The sequence below is a fragment of the Fukomys damarensis genome, unplaced genomic scaffold, assembly GCF_012274545.1.
Source record: "Fukomys damarensis isolate Sample0158 unplaced genomic scaffold, DMR_v1.0_HiC HiC_scaffold_11, whole genome shotgun sequence".
NCBI lineage: Eukaryota > Metazoa > Chordata > Mammalia > Rodentia > Bathyergidae > Fukomys > Fukomys damarensis.
In genome coordinates this window covers 885,903-907,782 of record NW_022900923.1, presented here as the reverse complement: position 1 = coordinate 907,782, position 21,880 = coordinate 885,903, and the positions used below count along the sequence as shown (strand labels likewise).

General features: G+C 41.7%; 1 protein-coding gene and 1 non-coding gene across 2 annotated transcripts in view; one reads left to right on the top strand and one right to left on the bottom strand.

Annotated features, from left to right (window-relative positions):
* The window catches only part of Fbxo28 (F-box protein 28), a 40,548-nt gene extending 18,966 nt beyond the window's left edge, over window positions 1-21,582 (top strand). The window contains exons 2-5 of the mRNA XM_019210409.1: window positions 3,952-4,061; window positions 6,894-7,032; window positions 15,968-16,163; window positions 18,266-21,582. Of these exons, the coding sequence (XP_019065954.1) occupies window positions 3,952-4,061; window positions 6,894-7,032; window positions 15,968-16,163; window positions 18,266-18,660 (840 nt within the window). The 3' untranslated portion in view covers window positions 18,661-21,582. The remainder of the gene's footprint in view (window positions 1-3,951; window positions 4,062-6,893; window positions 7,033-15,967; window positions 16,164-18,265) is intronic.
* On the bottom strand, window positions 8,401-8,514 carry LOC117285624. The gene has a single exon (XR_004516708.1). It is a non-coding gene; the product is annotated as a small nucleolar RNA SNORA77 (small nucleolar RNA).
* Window positions 21,583-21,880: the final 298 nt, after the last annotated feature.

Sequence of the window (21,880 nt, the reverse complement as noted above, 5' to 3'; positions counted from 1 at the left end):
TATATCTATAGATATATATATAGATATATATCTATAGATATGGATAAGGGGATCTAAAGTTAGTATATAATGAAGATAGCCATTTACAGTGGTATATCAAGGCCCCTTTGTTTTAATCACCAGTCAGTTCCTCTGTTAATAAGGAGAATAATGGTGTAGGCAGTCACAAGCAGAGTAATCAGCTAGGTTTTTCTCTCTGGCTTTAGGGGGTGTTGTGGGAATCCTGGGAACAGATTTTCTTCCTGATTTTCAGAGGCAAACATAAAATCAATTTTTCTTCCAAATGAATATCTAGGTGAGATACAGAGAATTTAAAATTTGTAGTAATTCCATTTGCAGATAACAGGATTATATGTGTGTGTGATGCCTACACACACGCAGACATTGTAGTAGCACAGGTGATCTTAGGCAGTCCATTATAAGTAAGCAAAATATTTAATAAAGGATTAGAGTATTCTAACCTGCAGGGGTGGTGGGTATATCCATATTCAGTGTGGGAATTGGTAAGTTTGAGCATCTCTGCTGTGCTCGAGTGCTTGCTTAGAGTTCATGAAGGCAGGAGGTCCCTACACCAAGACCTACACTGCTGGCTGATGTTGTGTGTGCTTTTCATGTTGACTTGTGCTGTATTCCAGCTTGTATTGGTGACTTATTTTCTATTGTTTTGTTTTGTTTTAACAACTTTACACCTGTCAGTTGAAAATTTCATTGATAAGCCCTTATTTTCTTTCACTTCCTCCTTTGGTGTTCATCTACATTGATTTCAACTCTCTTTAGTGAAATTTTTAGAACCATATCTTTAGTCCTCATATTACAGTGCTTACAGAAAATAACCAGCCAACTTGTCCCAGCAAGAGAACTATTGAAAGATAAATGATCTCTTCCTTTTTAAAGTGTCTTCTCATTACCATCAGATCTCTCTGCTTTTAATGTGGAAATTTTATTCCACTCACCTCTTCCCAACACTTGGTCAACAGCAACTTTTGCTTGTAACCTAAAAGACCTTGCCCTTTCTTCCTTCAAAGACTGATTCATATCTTTAGTCCTGGGAGGTTTGTCTTAGTTGCCTTTATGTGAATTTTTATATTTTCTTCACTCAGGCTTGCACTCAAACTTGGCAGTATTCATGTTCAATTTAGTTTCTAGATGAGTAGTAACCTTTGTAAACTCTAAAACTAACTAGATTCAAGTACTGGGGGTTTAGCTCAGTGGCACCACGCCTGCCTCACAAGGGCAAGGTCCTGATTTCGATCCCCAGTACCCCCCCAAAAAAACTGCAGAATAATTTATACAATAAAATAATTTCTACTGAACCTTAACAATTTTAGCAGTAATAATTAGCTTAATTGTGCTTACTTTGGCAGCAGAGTTTAGTTTTTTTCTATATAAAGTTGGTATTCCCAGCACTCTAAGAGGCTGAGGCAGTAGGATCACAAGTTTAAGCCCAGCCTGGTCAATTTAGCGACTTACTAGTAAGACCACACATCAAAATAAACAATTTAAAGGATGTACCTCATTGCAGAGGCTCTGGGTTCAAGGCCCAGTTACAACTCCCCTACCCTGGTTATCTCAATTTACCAACGATATGGTAGGCTATACAGAGGAAGTGTTTTCTGCAAGATTGTGCTGGAGGGAGCCTTGGGTTTTATATTTTTTGGTACCGGCGCTTGAACTCAGGCCCTTGCACTTGCAAGGCAGGCCCCTGAACCACTGAGCTAAATCCCCGGCCCCTTGGTTTTTCATTTATTTCTTCTCTCTCTCCCTCCCCCCGCTCTATTTTTCTTTAGAACATTACATAATGTTAACAAAACATGGTTCTCACAGTGCCTAGTTTTTCTCCCAGAGGCACAACTCTCAGACTCTTGAACGAGTTCTAACAGTGACTACTGACTTCCGTCCTGTGAGTGGCAGGATTTAGCCCTCTCTGTTCCCCTCATCCCACACAGGAGCACACTGCCCTTGCTTTAGCCACAACACAGTGGCCTCCCCCACCCTCACCCTACAGGAAGTTCGGTACTGATGTTTGTGCCAACAGGATTAGGGAACTGAAATATTTTGTTACAGCACTGACTGTTGATGTTTCTCACTCTTCTTTCACAGGTATATAGTGAACTCGTTTAGTCGCTTTCTCAGCATACGATCTGCCCACATACTGATGACTAATGAAATGTGTACCTCTGGGTTTCTAAATAATCAAAACACTTTTCAAAAATTTAAGATAGCCGGGCGTAATCCTAGCATTGGGGCTGAGGCAGGAGGATAGCTAAAAGTTCGAGGCCAGCCTAGGCTACATAGTGAAACCCTGTCTCAAAAAACCCAAAGATTTAAAATAGAAAAATATTTTAAAATTAAAATATTGCCACACATCAAGCATTTTGTTGAGAAAGACTTGGGCCAGGGATGTAGCTCAGTGGCAAGGTCCTGAGTTCACTCCCCAGTAGGGGTAGGGGTGGGGGGGCAGTTATTTTTCATTAAAATGTTGTTTATATATGGGGTTTATTGGCTTTTTTCAGTGATGGTGGACAAGTGATGATTAATTTCATATAGAGGTAGTGCCCTCTGGTTTAGGAAATATCTTGTATTGATATTAAAATATTAAGAACATAACATCAACCCAGTTTTTAATCTTCCTGTTTCATCAGCGTTTCATTGCAACAAATATTTTTCAAATATTTGTGCTTGGATACTGTAAGATAGAAGCATAAGACAGCCCCTGTCTGACTTGGCCTTGATGTAGACTTACTTCGATTTTGTACTTTGAACATCCAGCCCTCTACAGTGAGATTTAGGGATTTTGGGGGGTGGGTTTTGAGTCAAGAGAATCACTGTCTATTCCAGGCTGGCCTTGAACTCACAACAGTCCTCCTTCCCCAGTCTCCTCAGTGCTGGGATTACAAGTGTGCTCCCCACACACAGCTGGCCACAGTGAATTTAACCCTCTGCAGTAGGAATATTTAAGTCTGACTGAGGACTGCTAAAACCTCAGATCTAAAAACAGATATTGTATTCTAGAAAATATATCAGGACTATAACAAATATGTGGGATAAAGTTTTCAAATTAGTGCTAAGATAAACTTTATTTAACTGTGAATTTTACACAGCACTTTAGAGTTCACTAAAAGATTTGACATGTATTGTTTCATTTAATCGTAGTGATGGCCCTATAAGTAAGATACTCTGCATATATTACCGATGGCTGACTCAGATTCTCAAATGGTAGCTGACTTGCACAAGAATGCAAATTAGCTGTTCTGACTTCCAATCTTTTTCTTTTACTGTTTAAAAACAGCATACTCTATGAAAACTCAGAGTGGTTGCCTTTCAGCTACATGTTAAGATGTGAAGGGTGTGACTATCTCATCTAAAGGCTGTGATCATCATAAACACTCCATAGTTCGCTCAAGTCACTAGGAGAAATTAGAATTCTCATTCTGGTTATCAGTCATATAATTTTGTGTGCGTGCGTGTGTGTGTGTGTGTGTGTGTGTGTGTGGTACCAGGGATCAAACTCAGGCCCTTGCACTTTGGGGACAAGTGGCAGGACCACTGAACTAAATCCCCAGGCCCTCAATCATATAAATTTTATGAGAGGTCAGACTCAAGTTCCATCATGCATTTCAGCTAAGAGGGATTTTTTTCAAAATTCTTTAAAACTGTTAAAAATCTTCAAGTACTTTCATTTATTGATCTTCAGAAGCATCTCTGGCACAAAACATTCACCTAACACCTAGAGTACATATGATTTCTTGGCCACACATAATACTCATTTCTCTATGAAATACCATAGGAATGACATGGTTTAGAAGATTCTACACTGACTAATTTCAGAGAGCAACCCAGGGAACATTTCAATCACTGAGAAATTTTGGCCATTAGAAGTCTTAACTGTGAACAGTCTTGTTACTAATTTTTTGTTGTATTAAAATTCTGTCTCCCCTTTCCCCCCCATAGGTTTGTAAAAGAATGGACTTGGTTTGCCAGAGAATGTTGAATCAGGGGTTTCTGAAAGTGGAGAGGTACCATAATCTGTGTCAGAAGCAAGTGAAAGCACAGCTCCCAAGGTACGCTGTGACTGCTGATGGCATTCATTTACAGTTCAAGTGTTGTTTGGCTTTTATACTGATTTTTAATTAGTTTCTAAATCTCAGAATTTCATGTTAAATAGCTCCCACTTTTTGTGAGGAAGAACATAGTAAGTGATTTCTACTGTTGTTTGGTGTTCTTGGGCATTCCAGTCAAGAGAATGGGCAAGAAAGTGAAACAAAAGGCATTCAGTTGTGAAAAGATGAAGCAAAGCTTTCTCTGCTCAAGGATAACATGTTCTTGTACGCCAGAAATACACTGCGGAATTATTAGAGTGAATAAATGAGATAAGCAATCAATATACAAAATCAGTTGTATTTCTACACACTAGCAGTGAACAATCTGAAAATGAAATTTCAAAGACAGTTCCATGCATTATAATGCCCAAAATAAAAGGTACTTTGTAAGAAATTCTGTGAAAGAAGCATGATATTTGCATACCAAATACTGCTAAACATTGAAAGAAATTAAATAAATGGAGGATCATTCCTTTTTTGTGGATTGGAATACTTCATATTGTTATGGTAGCAGTATTCCCCAAATTGATCTCTCTCTCTCTCTCTCTCTCACACACACACACACACACACACACACACACACACACGGGCACATACACATGCACAGTGCAGTCTGTCAAAACCCTAGCTGTCTTTTTTAAAGAATGTGACAAGCTGATCCTAAAATTCCTAAGGAAATACAAGTTCAAAACAGTCTTGAATAACAATTGCAATATTGGAAGACTAATACCTCCTGATTCCAAAACTTACTATAAAGCTGCAGTCCTTAAAACAGTGTGGTAAGACATAAGCATAGAAATACAGATTGATGAAATACAATCAAGAATTCATAAAATAAATCTCATATTTTTAGTCAGTTGATTTTTCAACAAGGATGCCATGACAGTTGAATGGGGAAGAGAAAAATGTCCTCGACAAATGATCCTAGTAAAACCAAATATCAGCACATAGAAGAATAGAGTTGGACCCCACCTCACACTATATATATAAAAAAACCTCAGGAGCTGGGCGTGGTAGCGCAAGCCTGTGATCCCAGACTCGGGAGGCTTAAGCAGGAGGATTGCTATGAGTTCAAGACCAGCGTGGGCTACATAGTGAGTTCCAGGTTAGTCTCAACTATACAGTGAGACCCTGTCTCAAAAAAACAAAACAAAATAAAGGACCATGGGCCTAAGTAGAAATGTCAGCACAAACTCAAGAACTCTTAAACGATGACATAATAATGAGTCTTCTTGAAGGTTGATTAGGCAGTGCTTTGTTACATATGATGACAGAAGCGTTAAGTGAAGATAAAAAGATGTGGACAACTTGATATCATCAAAGTTTAAAATTTATGGCCCTAAGGAATGTATGAAGAAAGTGAGGGCTGGGGCTGTAGCTCTGGTAGAGAGCTTTCCTGCTATTTGCAAGGCTCTAGATTCAATCTCTAGTATGGGGAGGGTGGAGAGAAAGTGCCAAGGCAACCTACAGAAGGGGAGAGAAATGATGTTGTGTTCACATACCTGATACAGGGTGTGTATTGCATCCAGGTTATATGAGGGACTGTTAAAACTCAAAAGATAACCAAACTAAAAATGGGTGAAGGATTTGAGCAGACATTTCTTCAGTGAAATGGGCAGTGAGCACATGGAAGAGGCAGGTTCAGCATGGTGTGCTACCAGGGAAGTGTGAATGAAATGTGAGACCATTGTGGCCGTTCTCTGAAAGTGAGCCTGAAGTTTCACTCCTGGGTTTGTACTTCGGAGAAACTAAAACAGGAGTATGCCCAAGGCTCTGGGTTTGATCTGGGCATAGCAAAAAAGAAACAGCCAGGCATGGTGGCGCATAATCCCAGCACTCGGGAGGCTGAGGCAGGAAGATTGCTGTGAGTTTGTAACCAGCCTTGGCTACATAATGAGTTCCAGGTCAGTCTCAACTACATAGTGAGACCCTGTCTCAAAAAACCAAAAAAAATCCAGTTACTAAAATGTTGACCAACTCAGATAGCCATCAGCCAACAAATGAAGGGATGTTATTTCCATTCCATGTTTGGATTTTAATACTTCACATTTTTAAGGTAGTATTCCCCAAATTGATCACACACACACACACACACACACACACACACATACAGGCACAGTGCAGTCTCTGTTATTCAGCCGTGAAAAGAGACACGCTGGAACATGAATGAACCATGAGAACTCTGCAGAATGAAAGAAGCCAGACAAAGCTACACACCCTGGGATTCCATTTATATGAAATGTGCAGAGTAAGCAAATCTGAGGGACTGGCAGAGGAAGTGACTGGTGATGGAAATGTTCTATTAGATAACTGAAAACAATTGCATGACTGATTGTACTGACAATACATTGCACGCTTTAGTTATATGTGCAAATTACTTCTGAGTAAAACTGCTTTAAGGTGGTAAGTTTTATGAGTAAAAACATACTGTCTTGCCTGTGTCTGTGTGATAGCCCTTATACTTGATATAGCCAAAAAAAAAATAAATTTTTTTTGCAGTGCTGGGTATCAAACCCAGGGTCCCATGCATGCTAGGCAAGCACTGTATCACAAAGCTAAGCCTCTGTCCTAATTTCAATATAAAGTGTTTTTCCCCCCAACTGTTTTGTCAGTGAGTATTGGTCCTTTGAAGGATTTCTTTGTGTAGTGGTTCGTTCATCACAATTATGACTCCATTGTAGATTTCTAAATTCACACATCAATGTTAGATTGTTTCATTAAAGCATTTCAGTTGCTTAACATTTTAATCTACAGTACTGCCTTAGTAGATGCCATTTATTTTTGTAATTTTAGGAGAGAATCAGAAAGGAGAAACCATTCTTTAGCTCGCCATGCGGACATCCTTGCTGCTGTGGAAACAAGGCTGTCACTGTTAAACATGACTTTTATGAAGTATGTGGATTCCAATCTTTGTTGCTTCATCCCAGGAAAGGTAAAGTAGAACTGCCTGCCCAGAACAGCTGTATTGTCCTGTGTCAACTGTAATTGTGTAAACTTAAAAAGTGGTTTGTGAAAAGTCAGAATTGCTTCTACTTCTCTGAGTTTCTATGAATGGGCCTGTTTAGCTTCTGTACAGTTAGCAATATGAGTATATATCCTACATGTGGTCTTTACATTGAAAAAGCTAACTGATACAAGAGAAACTCTGATATTCTACAGAGAAACGAGTTGAGAGCTCAGATTCAAGTGCTGATCTTTAGTTAAAGTGCCAGAGACATTGCAGTGGACAAGATAGAGTTGTCCTGCCTCTGAGATTGGTACACTGTGGGGAGGAATAGGAGAACCAGACAGTTGTGTTTTGTTTGAGAAATGTTTCCCAGTGCCAGCCTTATAAACTTCCCCAAATTTGACCAAAATAAACAATTGCTATATATAGCAATATACCCAGAGCTAAGCAGTGATCCTCTTTAACAGAGGTAAGAGTATTGTAGCATATTTACTAAGTTGGTAAAAACATCAGCATGCCATGTAAGTTAAGAATTCCAAAAAAAACCACAAAAAAGAATTCCATTTCTTTTTTGTTTTTAATTTTTATTATGTTTGCAGTACATGATGATTACACTGTAGATAATTGTTACATGTACATAAAAAAAATTCCACTTCTTGAAGGGTAAATTTAGATGAGATGGAACCAGTGGAATGGACTTGAAGGTCATTTTGCTGCTTGATCTGATGGTGGTACAGGCTCCTTTTATATCATTGGAACTAATGAATACCTAACAGAATTCTCCCTTTGATATTTTCATAGATGATTGACATTGATAGTATAGTATATGTATAGTTTCTATGATGTTTATTTGGGGGGACAGCCCTATTATAATTAGATTTGAATATCCCTTAGTGTATCTCACTTGTCTACAGATGCTTTTGTTTGTTTGTTTGTTTGTTTGTTTTGGTTTTTTGAGTCAGGGTCTCACTATGTAGTTGAGACTGACCTGGAACTCACTATGTAGCCCAGGCTGGTCTCAAACTCAGTGATCCTCCTGCCTCAGCCTCCCTAGTGCTGGGATTATAGGCATGCGCCACCACACCCAGCTTTACAGGTGCTTTTGTAAAAAGTATAAAATGGTGACCGACTAGAAACTTCAGATTCTGACTCTATTGCCAGATTTTAGGCAGAAGGGATTTCCAGGCCTTAACTCAGGTGTTGGTTAACTCTTAGGTGTCCTTTTAACTGGTACAGGTTATCTTCTCTAGCTTCAGCATTTTTACTGAAGGAAATGAATATATAAGAACCATCTGATGGTTTCATAATGTCAAGGCCATCCAGTCCTATAACTAAGCAGTGGCGAGGTCTGTGGCCAAGTTCCCAAGGCTGCCATAGGATGCAGAAACCACAGCTCCCTGGAAGGTTCTCTAGCAGACAGAAAAATCGCCTGCCTGGGGGCTGCAGCCAGGTGCAGAGTGAGTCTTTGACTGAAAAAGTCTTGATTTGGTGTATGATTTCTCTGTCCCCAACACTGTGCTCCTGGGTTATTAAAGCTCAGGTGGTTTTAGCCAGGTGTGGCGCACACCTGTAACCCCAGGACTCGGGAACCTGAGGCAGGAGGATCGCTGTGAATTCAAGACCAGCCTGGGCTACATAGTGAGTTCCAGGTCAGTCTCAACTACATAGTGAGACCCTGTTTAAATTTTAAAAAAAAAAAAAAAAAAAAAAAAAATCTCAGGTGGTTTTGTACAAAATATATTCATTTTGTTAAAACTCAGATCTACCATCAACATTTTATTCACAAGTTTCTTAAATGAATCTGGATAATAACAATGTAGTTTAAATTAGATTAGTAGATATGTACCATAGTTTTTGTTTTGTTGTTTGGTTGTTTTGTTTTGTTTTGTTTTGAGACAGGGTCTCACTATGTAGTTGAGACTAACCTAGAACTCACTATGTAGTCCAGGCTGGTCTCGAACTCACAGCGATCTTCCTCCTGCCTCAGCCTCCCAAGTGCTGAGATTACAGGCCTGCGCCACCATGCCCGGCTCTGTACCACAATTTTGAGTGTTTGCCACTACAGAGGTCAGCAACCTTTTTTTGGTAAAAGCCAGACAGTAAATATTTTTGGCTTTCTGTCACAACTATTCAAGTCTGAGCAATAACCATGGACAACTTGTGGTAGATGAATGAGTGTGCATTTGTTGCAATAAAATTCCATTTACAAAATAGGCACAGACCAAATAGGGCCATGGTTGATAAACCCTGACCACTTTATTGATCTTTGGTCCATCGTCTCTTAGAAGGAAGATGTCATAGCTAGATAGTTAGCTTACTCCTGTGTGCATTTCTCAGCTTTCCTGTCCGGTGTGGAGGTTGCACTTTGTGTAATAAGCTCATGTCTGCATCTGAAGTTCCCATGTCCTGGAGCTTGTGTTGCCTGCAAGCAGTGGGCACCTAATCCTTCTGGGAGATAAAATAATGAGGAAAAACTCAAATAATCCCCATTCCTAAGTATCAGCAGTCCTATTAATCCTTGTGTTCCTACTGAAACACAGTGGTCCCTAAAGTTATGATTTTCACTGTGTAAACGATTGTGTAAGGCCATGGAACTGAGTGTCCCTATGTAGACTTACTATATATTAGATGTGGTTGGTTTGTTTTTAATATTTTGAGAAAGAACTCTGGTAGTGTTGAATTTTGTTATGAGGCAGCAATTATATACCTCTCTGCTGGCTTTTATTCATTGTTTATATATGCAGTATATTTTTGTCTCAACCATTTGAAAGTGAGTTTGAGATACTTGATCTTTAATTCTTAAATATTTCAATATATTTCTTAAGAACTAGAATACATAACCATAATACACAAAAATCAGAAAAATTAACATTAGTACAATTCTCTTATTACATTCAAATTGCATTTCTGTTCAAATACTACTGCTCCTAGCAGTTTTCTTCCTCAGTCTAGAATCTAATTGAGGGCTGTAGATGGATCCTGATCTTGAGCCAAAAAGTCTCTAGACTCTCTTGTGTCTCATTTTTACCTTTTTGTACAGCATATGTCAGTTCTTTGGAGGAATTTCCTTAAGTACATTATATCAGATGTTTCCAAAAGGTTGCAGTTTTGTTTCTTTTAAATTTGGTTTTAATATGAAGATGCTTTTTAAAGTCAAGATTAGTTGGGAGCATTTCTTAACGTTTACTGTGATTATCCCAAAATAAATAAACCCAGCCATATGAGCCTTTAAAATGGAAAAAGTGCATTTTTATATTGAGTTTTTAGATCCCTCCTCCCCCCACCACCCATCTTGGATAACTAGGGAGTTCTGATCATCGTTTTATGTGCTGGAATCTTAAATACAAGCAGAACAGAGAATCACTAGACTAATATGTAACAGAAAACAGGAAAAAGCCTTTCAGGAAGTCATGTGAGGTTAGAAAACTTAAAAGAAACTGTACTATTCTAAATATTAAAGATGTGTAACAAATGCCTAAAATTAAAGAATACTTAGAGTTTTAAGTATTTAAATTATTGAAATGTGGAAGACACTTTAAAAAAATAAGCAAAAGAGGTAGATGGTGAAGTCAGGAAATCTCAAGTATAAAAACAAAACAAAAAAATCTGTGGAGCCAGGTGTGGTGGCGCACACCTGTAATCCTGGCACTTGGAAGCTGAGATAGGAAAATCATTGCAAATTTGAGCACAAGTTGGGCAACATAAGTTCAAGGGCAGCCTGAACTATACAGTGAGACCTTGTCTCAAAAAAAGGGGGTGGGTGGGAATAAAACATAGGTTAGTCTAATAGGATCTTTGTTTGCTGAACAACAGATTTTAGAAGATTCTCCTTCACCCACAGTAACCTAAAGGCTTAAATGATAGTATTTCATTATTGTGCTAATTTAAACATAAGCATGACACAATGAACTGTGTTAAAGAAAGATAATAGTTGTTCACTCTATTTGTTTTGTGTAATATTTTCTTAAAATTTAAAAATCTTTTCAAGCCAGGTGTGGTGATGCATGCCTGTGATCCCAGCACTCTGGAGAGGCTAGAAGAGCACAAGCTCAAGCCCAGCCTGGGAAACTCAGCAACTTAGTGAGAACTTGTCTCATGATAAAAAAATTTTAAAAGTCCTGGGGATGTAGCTCAGTTCAGAGGCCCTGGATTCAGTCCTCAGTACAGCAGTCAATCCAATCAATCAATAACTTTATGATCTGCGTCCCAGGCAAGGGTGAGTGTGTGAAATGCTATTTTAAAGCTGAAGAAACAGCCACTAAGTTCCTGAGGCCTGTGCTCTTTCACTAGACCTTAAAATAATGTATGGAAAATGGCCAAACCTACTTAGAAAATGAATTGTTTTTTAAATGTGCCAAGTATATGTGCCTTTATACTGTTGCAGACGCTGACAACTCTGGGAGAAGCAGTGTAGTTTCCCACACACTTGTTTTTTTCTTTATCTCGTCCCCTGCTCATAGCTTTTGGACAGAAGAAAGAAACTATTTTAAATTTTAATATCATTCTGGCTTCTCTTCAAACTGTATAACTCTTTCACCTTTTAAATCTTAACAATGTGGATTATCCATTTCATTGACTAAAATCTATGTGTAGTACAGAGATTTGAAAATGTTACCTTTCTTAGTGGAAGATTTGAGCAAGTACAAAAAAGTTACCTTATTTCCACACCATTTTTGGAAGAATATTTCACCATGTGTACTACAGTTTAGTATGAGGTAGCAATGCCTGTGGGACATCTGGATCTGATTCATCCGAGGAGTGACCACTGTGCCCCCAGAACAGATGACACCTGCCCGGCAGTCGTGCTACCCCGGAGGCGCCCCGGAACATCTGCTGACCACGCCCCGTGGCCCTGGCCAGCCCCATTCCTTCCTTGTCCGGTTGCCACATGCTGCCTGCCCCCAGTGCCCACGATCATGGCCTTCCTCCAACCCTCCTGGTGCTCTCAGACAGATCTTATCTCTGCTTTTTAAATTTTCCCACAACACTGTGCTTTTACGGAACTTCTTTCAGGCTGTCTGACTCATGCTTTGCTTTTAAGGGTCTGTCAGGAAGCCTGTCTTCCATTGTCTAGGATCTGAGTCTTCTCATGCCTGAGCCATTAACAACAATCACTTGCAGGCTAACTCACTCATACTGTGAATATTCTGCCGGTATTTCTGTATATAAACATAACAGCTTTATAAAGGTATGGGTGCTATATTAAACATGTGATACTCCTTTAAGTATTGTGTCTCTCTAGAAATCCCTCTCCATAGAAATCCTGTTAACTCTGACCTTGGTGTTCAGAGTCTGCCCTCTAAAAACCATATTGTTGAATGGAATTTAAGTCAAGCTTGCCCCTGAATAGATACACCAGTATTAAGCAGCTACAGTGCTGGACCATGCTTAGTGAGGATCTGCCATCTGCCACACTACTAGGCTGTGGGATCTGACAGGAACTGGAGCTTACTGTGGTACTGGGAAGATAGATTGGCAAAAAGACAAATTTACAGCATGTAATGTGTATCTGAAGGGACAGTAAAAGGTTTCATGAAGATGTTAGCATAGTTTACATTGGGACGGGGTTCAGGGAAGATTACTCTGAGAAAGTGAGGTGCTACTGAGTGAATGGGCAAGGAAGCTGGGCATGCTGGGCTGAGGCAGGCAGGAAGAGCATCAAGAGTTCAAGGCCAGCCTGAAATACGTAGCGAGACTCTGTCTCAAAGGAAGGAAGGGAGGGAGAGAGGGAATGGGCAGGGAATTTGGCTTGGAAGAGATACACAAGGAGAATACTATAGCAGCAGGGTCAGAATCTATAAGCACCCTGGACGTGAGGATGAGGACTGACTTCACAGAGGTAATGACCAGTTTGGAGCTGTAGGTGCAGTTTACTGGCATTGGGGACATTTTTAAAAAGCAGTGGAGCATTGCAGTGCTTTTCCCAAAACTTTGATAAAAACAAAACTAGTTTGATCAATTAATATCCTCGCACTAGCATGTACAATATTAGTCAATATGGAAAGCTTTTTAAAAATATTCCTATTTGGGGGCCAGGGATTTAAACTTGGTGGTTCCGCTGCCTGCCTCACAAGTGCAAGGTCCCAAGTTCGATCCCTGGTACCCCCCCCAAAATAATTCCTATTTGGGGTCACTTACTTTATTGGAGACAGGGTCTCACTGTGTAGCCCAGGCTGGCCTTGAACTTACTATAGTGCCTAGACTGGCTTCAAACTTTCAGTATTCCTCCTGCCTCAGCCTCCCAAGTGCTGGGATTACAGGCATGTGCCACTACATCCAGCTTTTTAGCCTTTTCTTTATTGAGTATCACATAACTTTTGTGGTTTTAACCTTCTGCTAGTTTTCATAAATATCTATTTGGTAAGATAAACCTGATGTTGGTAGTTATTTTACAAAAGTATTGTAGATCCTAGTCTTGCAGCCTGCTGTTGATAAGCATATATAAAAGACTACCTGTTCCAGCCCTTGAGCTCCCTGAACGAGCTGCGCTGACCTTGGGACCATTGCTGGTACTCTTTCCCGGGTCTTAGAGTGAGCAGTCCTGCTCCTCACCCGCCTCACTTCATGGTATCAGAAAAGCCTCTCCTATCCCTCTTATCCCAGGGGATGATCACATGAGCCTCTTTTTGTCATGGCACGCTCTGAAATTATTTATATTATTTGTTCACTTACTCTTCTTAAGAATAACAATTTTGTGAGCCTATCATGGTGCTTGCCTATAATCCCAGCACTTGGGAGGCTGAGGCAGGAAGATTGCTGCAAGTTTGAGACAGCCTGAGCTACATAGTGAATCCAAGGCCAGCCTGACCATACAGTGAGACCTTGTCTCAAAACAAACAATTTTGTCATCCTGTTTAGTTTTTCCCCCCTGTGTGCTGAACCATGACCTTCAGTTGAACAATGCTTATCTGAACAGAGTAGGACAGTGATGGCAAACCTTTTAGAGCTTGTAACATGGTATGCGTGCCGTAGGCTCACAGCTGCTGACCTAGGCTGTGCTCATGTTGCAGTGAGCCTGAGGGAAATGGCCATTTTTCTTCTTAACATAAGTGATGGTTTCTGACATAGTAGTCGAATGAGTTATTCAAACAAAATGTGTTGGGCCAGGGATTTAACTCAGTGGTTCGTTCCAGCGCCTGCCTCACCAGCACAAGGGCCTGTGTTGGATCCCTGGTACCAAAAAAAAAAAATGTGTTCTTATCCTGGTACCAAAAAAAAAAAATGTGTTCTTAAGCCGGGCGTGGTGGCGCACGCCTGTAATCCCAGCACTCAGGAGGCTGAGGTAGGAGGATCACTGTGAGTTCCTGGGTTATACAGTGAGTTCCAGGTCAGTTTCAACTACACAGTGAGACCCTATCTCAAAAAACCAAAAAAATGTGTTCTTCCAAAGTGAGCTTCTACAGAGTAGTAATGCCAGACACACACATCATGACCAGCCGGGGTCACAGCTTCTGTGCTGACATACATGCTCGCTCACGTGTTCTCCATGGCAATGCCAGGCCCTCCTGCAGTTTTCTCTTCCCTCCAGCTGTTTGCAGTCAGTGTCACCCTAACCAGCCATCTCGTCTTCATTGTGCCTTCCTCTGCCCAGGCCAGTGCCCATGCAGCTCTCCGGGCTCACCCTGGCCTCTTGTGCAGTCTTCTCTGGCAGACACTGCTGGTGTCGTGCTGACGTTTGCTGAGTGCACATTGTTACAGACTGACCTGGATCATCACATGGCTCCAGGCTGCAGGCTTGGGCGGGTGTTGTTCTAGGCTGTGGCTAAGAGGGGAAGGAGGACAGGGACAGGCTGAGGGTGGAGCTGGGGGTAGTGCAGGGGGCAGGATGTATGTGGCTCATAGTTGTCCAGGTCCGGGTGACACGTGGTGTGGTGACTGGCCCTGCTCTCTGCGCAGACTCAGATGAGAAGTGTCATCTTCACGTCTCTACAGAAGCCTTTGGAAAGAACTCTCACCTTAGAGGAAGAAAAGCAGGGAGCCTGAATGCCTAAGGCAACTTAGTGCCTTTGCAACTAGAGTCAGGAACGGGCCTGAAGAACTTGTCCTTCTCCGTGTGTTGTGCCTTGGGTTTCCCTGTTGCAGTTATTGTTGTGACATAAGGTCTTTGCCACCCCTTGGTGGCAGCAAGAAAGCTTGGTTTTAGGAAAGTTATTCCAAACCACGGCAGCTCTTAGACATCCAGACTCCAAGGGATGGAGCACAACATGGTGGGCAGTGCAAAAGGGATGGAGCACTCGGGCTTTGAGGAACAAGATCTGGTGTGGAGGGTTAATGGCATATGGTTTGGGGCTGCCCCTGCCCCACCCCTACTCCCACACAGGCTTTCATTTCTTTGTTCAGTCCTCTGGTTTCTTTAACAATTTGTAGGGCCCTCTGCACTCCTTATGTGTACATATCTCTCCAGTTACTCCATGCTGTCCTTTAAGGCAAGAGCTCAATTTTTTCTTTTTTTTTGGTGGTACTGGGGATAGAATTCCAGACCTTGCACGCTTGCGAGGCAGGCAGCAGAACCACTGATTTAGATCTCCAGCCCAAGAGTTCTATTTTATTTGTCCTGATTTTCTAGCCCCAGCAGAGTCCCTGGTTCATAAAATGTGCTTAGTAAGGTGGTTGTGTGATGCACAGCTTAATCTCGGTGCTGGGATGCTGAGGCAGGAGGCTTGCCACAAGTTTGGGGCAGCCTGGGCTACATAGTGAGGCCAAGGCCAGCCTGAACTGCATAGAGATTCTGTCACAAAAACAAACAGGTATTTAGTAAATCTGAGTGTAAAGTAGTATAAGAAGCCAGAAGCTCTGTGTCACAGCTGGTACTGTCACCCATGGCTGGCGTGTCTGCACAGGAACTGCAGAACCAGCCATCACTTCGCTGCTGCTTAACCATTTTCTTAAATACACTGCTAATGAGAATTCGTTGTTTTAGGTGATCGATGAGATTTACCGGGTGTTGAGATATGTCAATTCTACCAGAGCCCCACAGCGAGCTCATGAAGTCCTCCAGGAGTTAAGGGATATCTCCTCCATGGCCATGGAGTACTTTGATGAGAAGATCGTTCCAATTCTGAAGAGGAAACTGCCAGGATCAGACGTGTCTGGAAGGCTCATGGGCTCTCCTCCAGGTAGCTCTCATTTAGAATGTCTCCAGTTCAGAATAACATGCAGGCCTAGTTTTATTACTTGCCCTTTTCTTTCCCCACTTAACTGTGTATCTTGAAATTTTCTGTTAGTAAATATTTACTGGCGACATCATTTTTAGTGACAGATTGATTTATTGACCGTAACTGTTTAAAGGATTCAGTGTTATTTCTAGGGTTTTTGTTTGTTTGTTTGTTTAGTTTATTTGTGGTAGTGTTTGGTTTTGGGTGGATTTGGTTTGGTTTTGGTGCTGGGCACTGAACCTAGCTGAGCATGTGCTATACCGCTGAGCGACATCCCCGGCCCCTGTATCGAGTTTTTCAATTAAATTATAATCTGTAGAACATTTTTGTGACTAAATCTTTGCACATATCCACAACTATAAACTTACAATAAGTTTCAGTAAAGTAACATTACTGGGTTAAAAGTTATATTTAGGGCCAGGGATCTAGTTCATTGGCACCACACTTGCCTCGCAAGTGCAAGGTCCCAAGTTTGATCCTCAGTACCCCTCCAAAAAAAACACTGTATTTAATTGGGTATATGTTTGATGGGGGTCTGATTATATAAAACCCCAAAGTCTTCACGGAAATAATCCAGTAAATCATCTCAGTTGCTGCAGAACCTGGCTGCTCCTTTAAAAGCCAGTGCACGCAAGATTCTTTGAACACTGTCCCTTCTCTGATAGCTATTTTGCAAAACATATTGGCTCCTAGAGATTTGTGCCTTTATCTTTTGAAAGACTGAATTGTTCAACATTCTCAGGCCTTGTTAGGAGGGAGGGCTTAGTAAGCCTTTGTTTTGTTCAGATTGGTTAGCACCCCACAGTGCTCCATGTGCTGGGCGAGTCTCTGATTTAATATAAAGCTCCAGCTTCTCACTTTGATGTAGGTATCACTTAGCACCTGTCACGTGCACAGCACTGTGTGGTGTCCCGCGGACACTAAAAGGACCTGCTGTTGCCTCAGACTCAGAGATAAGTTATTGTAGCAGGAGGACCCCTTTGAGGCTGTCCACACAGCACAGGCAGAGCTGTGAGGGGTGAGGTCTGGGTGGGTGGTGTGGTTGACGCCATGCAGGAGGTGAGAGGGGATCTGAGCACCTGACAGCTGGGTAAGGGCTGGAGAATGTGCCTCGGGGAGGTTATGTTTGGTTAGTTACCTGTGCAGGGAGCAAGGGAGCATGCTGGGCTTGGGGTAGGCATTGGCCTCCTGGTTCTTTTAGGAAATCTATAGGAGAAAAATGGAAATGCTGGGCATGGTGGCACAAGCCTGTAATTTTAGCCCTTGGGAGGCTGGGGCAGGTGGGTCACAGGAGTTCGAGGCAGCCTATGCTACATAGTGAGGGAGGTAGGTTAAAAACTCGGTTATCAGCTTGGAATCGTGGGCCAGGGATTTAGCTCAGTGGTTCCACTGCGTGCCTCATAGGCGCAAGGTCCTGAGTTTGATCCTCGGTACAAAAAAAAAAACAGCTTGGAATTATGAATTCTGTGCCCATGTTACCTTCCAGTGATTCTTAAAAGACTCGTCCTGAAGCCTTCACACACCATGGTCCCAGCTGCTCCTGATGGTTTTGTGTGATGTAACCCTTGCTTTGCTGGAGTCCTTGTCTGTAATTATAGAGAGAATGAAGAACATGGTAGGGTGGGGGTGTGGCTGAGAAGTAGACTGCCTGCCTAGCAAGATGAAGCCCTGGGTTCAATCCCCACTGCCGCAAAAGGAAACAAAAAATGAAAAGTACTTCTAACTCAGAAGTTTGTGGAAAGTGATAATTTGCTAATTTGAGTACTTGTGTTTTCATACTTGGTCCTGAAATTGCTTGACAGTACTTCTGGGTCCATGCTTACACTACTTAGTGCTTCCTCCATGTGGGGCAGTCCACATACTACGTTGCTCTGTGAGCAGGAGAGAGAATTCAAATGCATTCATAGTTCAGACATGTCTGATGAATCTGTTCAACTGAATAGATTGCAAAGGAGAATTTCTAGGAAGCAAGAGGAGGATATTGCGTCCTCAACGAGCTTACCTTGGTGTCCCATGTCAGGAAACATGTTGAGCAGTGAACCTCTGAACCTGTTTCTCCACAGTGCCAGGCCCGTCCGCAGCCCTAACGACAATGCAGCTCTTCTCAAAGCAAAACCCTTCAAGACAAGAGGTTACTAAACTCCAGCAGCAGGTTAAGACCAACGGTGCTGGCGTGACTGTTCTCAGGCGGGAAATTTCTGAGCTTCGCACCAAAGTGCAGGAACAGCAGAAACAGCTTCAAGACCAAGACCAGAAACTGCTTGAGCAGACCCAGATCATAGGTGAACAGAATGCGCGATTGGCGGAGCTGGAGCGCAAACTGCGGGAAGTCATGGAAAGCGCAGTGGGACGCTCCTCCGGGCCGGGGCAGAGTGAGGAGTCTCCTCGGAAACGGAGGAAGGCCGCAGAAGCCATAGACTCGCTTAGAAAATCGAAGCGGCTTCGGAATCGAAAGTAAATGGGAGCGTGGCCTTGCTCCAGAGAGGGCACAGCCTGGAGCCTGAGCAGTTTTGCCTGTCAGGACCCTGGGAATAATACTGTGTCCCTGGGGCTTCTAGGCCTTAGAACACGACCTCGTGGTTGGGGTGTTCTCTCCCTGCTTCTCCTTGCGGAACCGATGCACAGAATCTTTTTCCTTTGCAGTAGATTTGTACTAACCAGACCTGTTCTATCATGTTTTGGGGAATTGACTTTTTTCTGTGCAGATAATGTTTAAGTTTATTTGTTTCTGCATATATGCACATTACCTAGGATCTTAAGCAAACCAGACTTGACAGACTAGAAGTTGTTTCATACAGAAAATGTCCTGTTCACTTGAAAGAAAAAAAACCTACTTTTTAAATGGACACTATCTTGTTTTAAAACAAAAGTTGACTTTTTGTTATAAGTGACCTTTGTCTGGAATGTCTGAAAAGTAGTTAATGCTTTTTGGTATCAGAGTAATGGGGTAACTGAAAGGACTTGCATAGTATTGCCTCTACAGTACTGACTATATATTTTTATAAACTACTGGCAAGGGATGGATCCAGTTGGTATCCACATTTTCAGCTCTCTCTGGGGCCATGTCCTACATTCGCATGTATGGATGCATGCACTGCCCGGTCAACCCACTTAAAAGCTCTTGCACTGGCATTGATCTTGAACCTCTGTACTTCTCCTCTCTCAGCGTCTTGTTGATTTAAGCGCTTTACATCTTCCATTGCAACCGCTTGCCTCCAGGGGAGAATTGTTAGTCCATTTGTCCTCCAGTTTTCTAGGAACAAGAGACTATTAAAGCCCGTTGCTTAGCTGTGCTCTGTTAGGGTTCAGGTACACTGGCTGAGGCAGAATCCCAGGCCCAAGCTCCTTCTATCAAGACCAGGCCTCTGGGACCTAGTGCTGGTCCTGATGCCTCACTGTGCTTGTGGGTCAGATGTGGTGACCGAGTTGGGGGCCCAGCGTGTGGATTTAGTTTTGCCACTGAAGGAAAAATTCACTGATGAAAATAGTGCCATGAGAAAGCAATTCGATCACTTCATTTCTGGGAGCTGACCTGAGGGAAGCTTTCTATATTAATTTCAGGCTTCCCTTGTCCTATCTTTAAACAGAGCTTTAATTTTGTTTGCACTCCTGTTTTGAGCTTGTAACTGGAAAAGCATGTCTTGCACTGTTCACCCTTCTGAGTGGTCACTTTAACAGCCTCCAAATTGTGTACAGTGGTTCTCTTCCCAAGCTGTATACTTTCGAGACATTCAGTTATCACTGTCTTAGCTTTATTTTAATGTACTAAATTATGTAGTTATTTGACTGTTAAGTTCTTTTAAACTGCTGCCATTGGGCTTCAGTTGTTTAAAGTAAATGTAGGTGTAATTTAGAAAACTATCCCTCTCCAGGTGGGAGTTTGACACCTGTATAAAATCTAAGGTTTGGGTAAGTACCTTAGTTGAATAAAAGCACAAGGTTATCACTTCCTGTATCCGTCCAGCATGACATGATTATTCATTCTCTAGGTAAAGTTGCCAGATGGAACTTTTTCCTATCCATTTTTAGTATTGTCCTTTTATAATTTTGTCCTCGGATTTTGATCAATTCTATGTCTTAACGTTTAAACCCCATTTACAATGTAGTTTGTTTTCAATGAGAAAACCATAAAGTAACGTCCAGGTGTTTCTTGGTATGTTGGGAAGGTAATTTTAAAATAAACAGTTTCCTAAAAACACTTGTCAGCCAAGGTCATCCATAAAAGTCCCTTTCTGGAATGCATTTTCTCACAGGTCTCACTTTTGTAATCATAGGATTTAGCCATATTATCAGAACTTTGCAGAAGGCCTACTGGCATACTCACAGCCTTTAATAGTTGTTTTATGCTAAGAGGAAGACTTTTTGAAGTGGCCAAGGGCAGGTTTACAAATTGTGAATCTTATGCATCAAAGGGATGGAGCCTCAAATTATTTCTGCAGTAGTTGTTAATGAAACTTTCCTGAATTTCTTTTTGAGCTCCATCTGGTTAGCCTAAATGTATCTTTATTCTTGCGTTGTTTAACACAAGTGTGTGGTGTTCATAATGAGCATCCACGGTATTGGAAGTTAAATTTTCAGTTCCTCACCCCAGATTTCTGTAGCACACACACAGTCTCGAGTTGCGCTTGTCAGTACATGAATTTCCACATGCAGGGGAACCAAACACTACAGTTGAATTGAAGTTTCAGACTCCCTAAACCACCGTCATTGAGCCAGCTGTTGGGTAGCTGTCACACCTGCTCTGGGGTAGCTTGCTTGCAGGTACTGCATTCTGCAAATCACACGTCATTTTCATCAGCTCAGACTGATAACATTCCACTGAAATTGTAAGTTGGGTTCCTAGGAGAGCGCCCTCCCACCCCAAAGTTTCTGTTCAGTCATCCAAATGACCGAATGTGTGTTACGAATAGCACATCACCATCACCTTGACTGTTTCACAGAGACGTGTTTCACTGGGTCCACCTAAATGTACTCTGGTGCAACACCAGTACGTGTGCGCAGACAGTGAAGGGGGCTGACCTCCCCCCAACCCCCATGCACTCACATGAGTCCCACACACCTTGAGACTGCAGAGCCTGTTGTGTTCAAACTTGTCTTCTGCCACAGGGAGCCTGGAAATGGGGCAAACGCGGATAAGTTCAGAGAGGTCCTCCTTTCCCGAAGCCTGTTGGGGTGCCATCAGCTCTAAAGCCAATCCTTTTGGAAGCGAGTTTTTTGTGAAACATTTTTTGGAGTACTGAATTTTACAGGGGCCTGCCTTAATCTCTGTTTAGTAGTTTCAAGATGTATACGCATTATTCTACATGTTAAAATATTCTGTGTAGCCCCTAACGTGGGTAAAACAGTATAAGTAATGCCTAAGTAAGCTAAAAGGTGTCACTACAGCTAGATTTTGACAGAAAACATAATAGGCTATGCTTCATAAAAATAATGGCACCTTAGGATTGCACTATTTTGTTCATTATTTTATATGCCATTTCATAGCCTGCACTTTAATCTCCAAAGAAATGATGTATGATGTCCCAGTTGTTTCTTATTATTAATAAACTTTTTCCTAGACAGGGCACTTAGTTCTATTTTACTATGCTGAATTGGTTTCTTAGACGTGGATTCATTTTTGAGTTCTCTGTTTCCTTAGCCATATTTTCTAGGATCTGGGAATTCCCTCTCATCTGTTC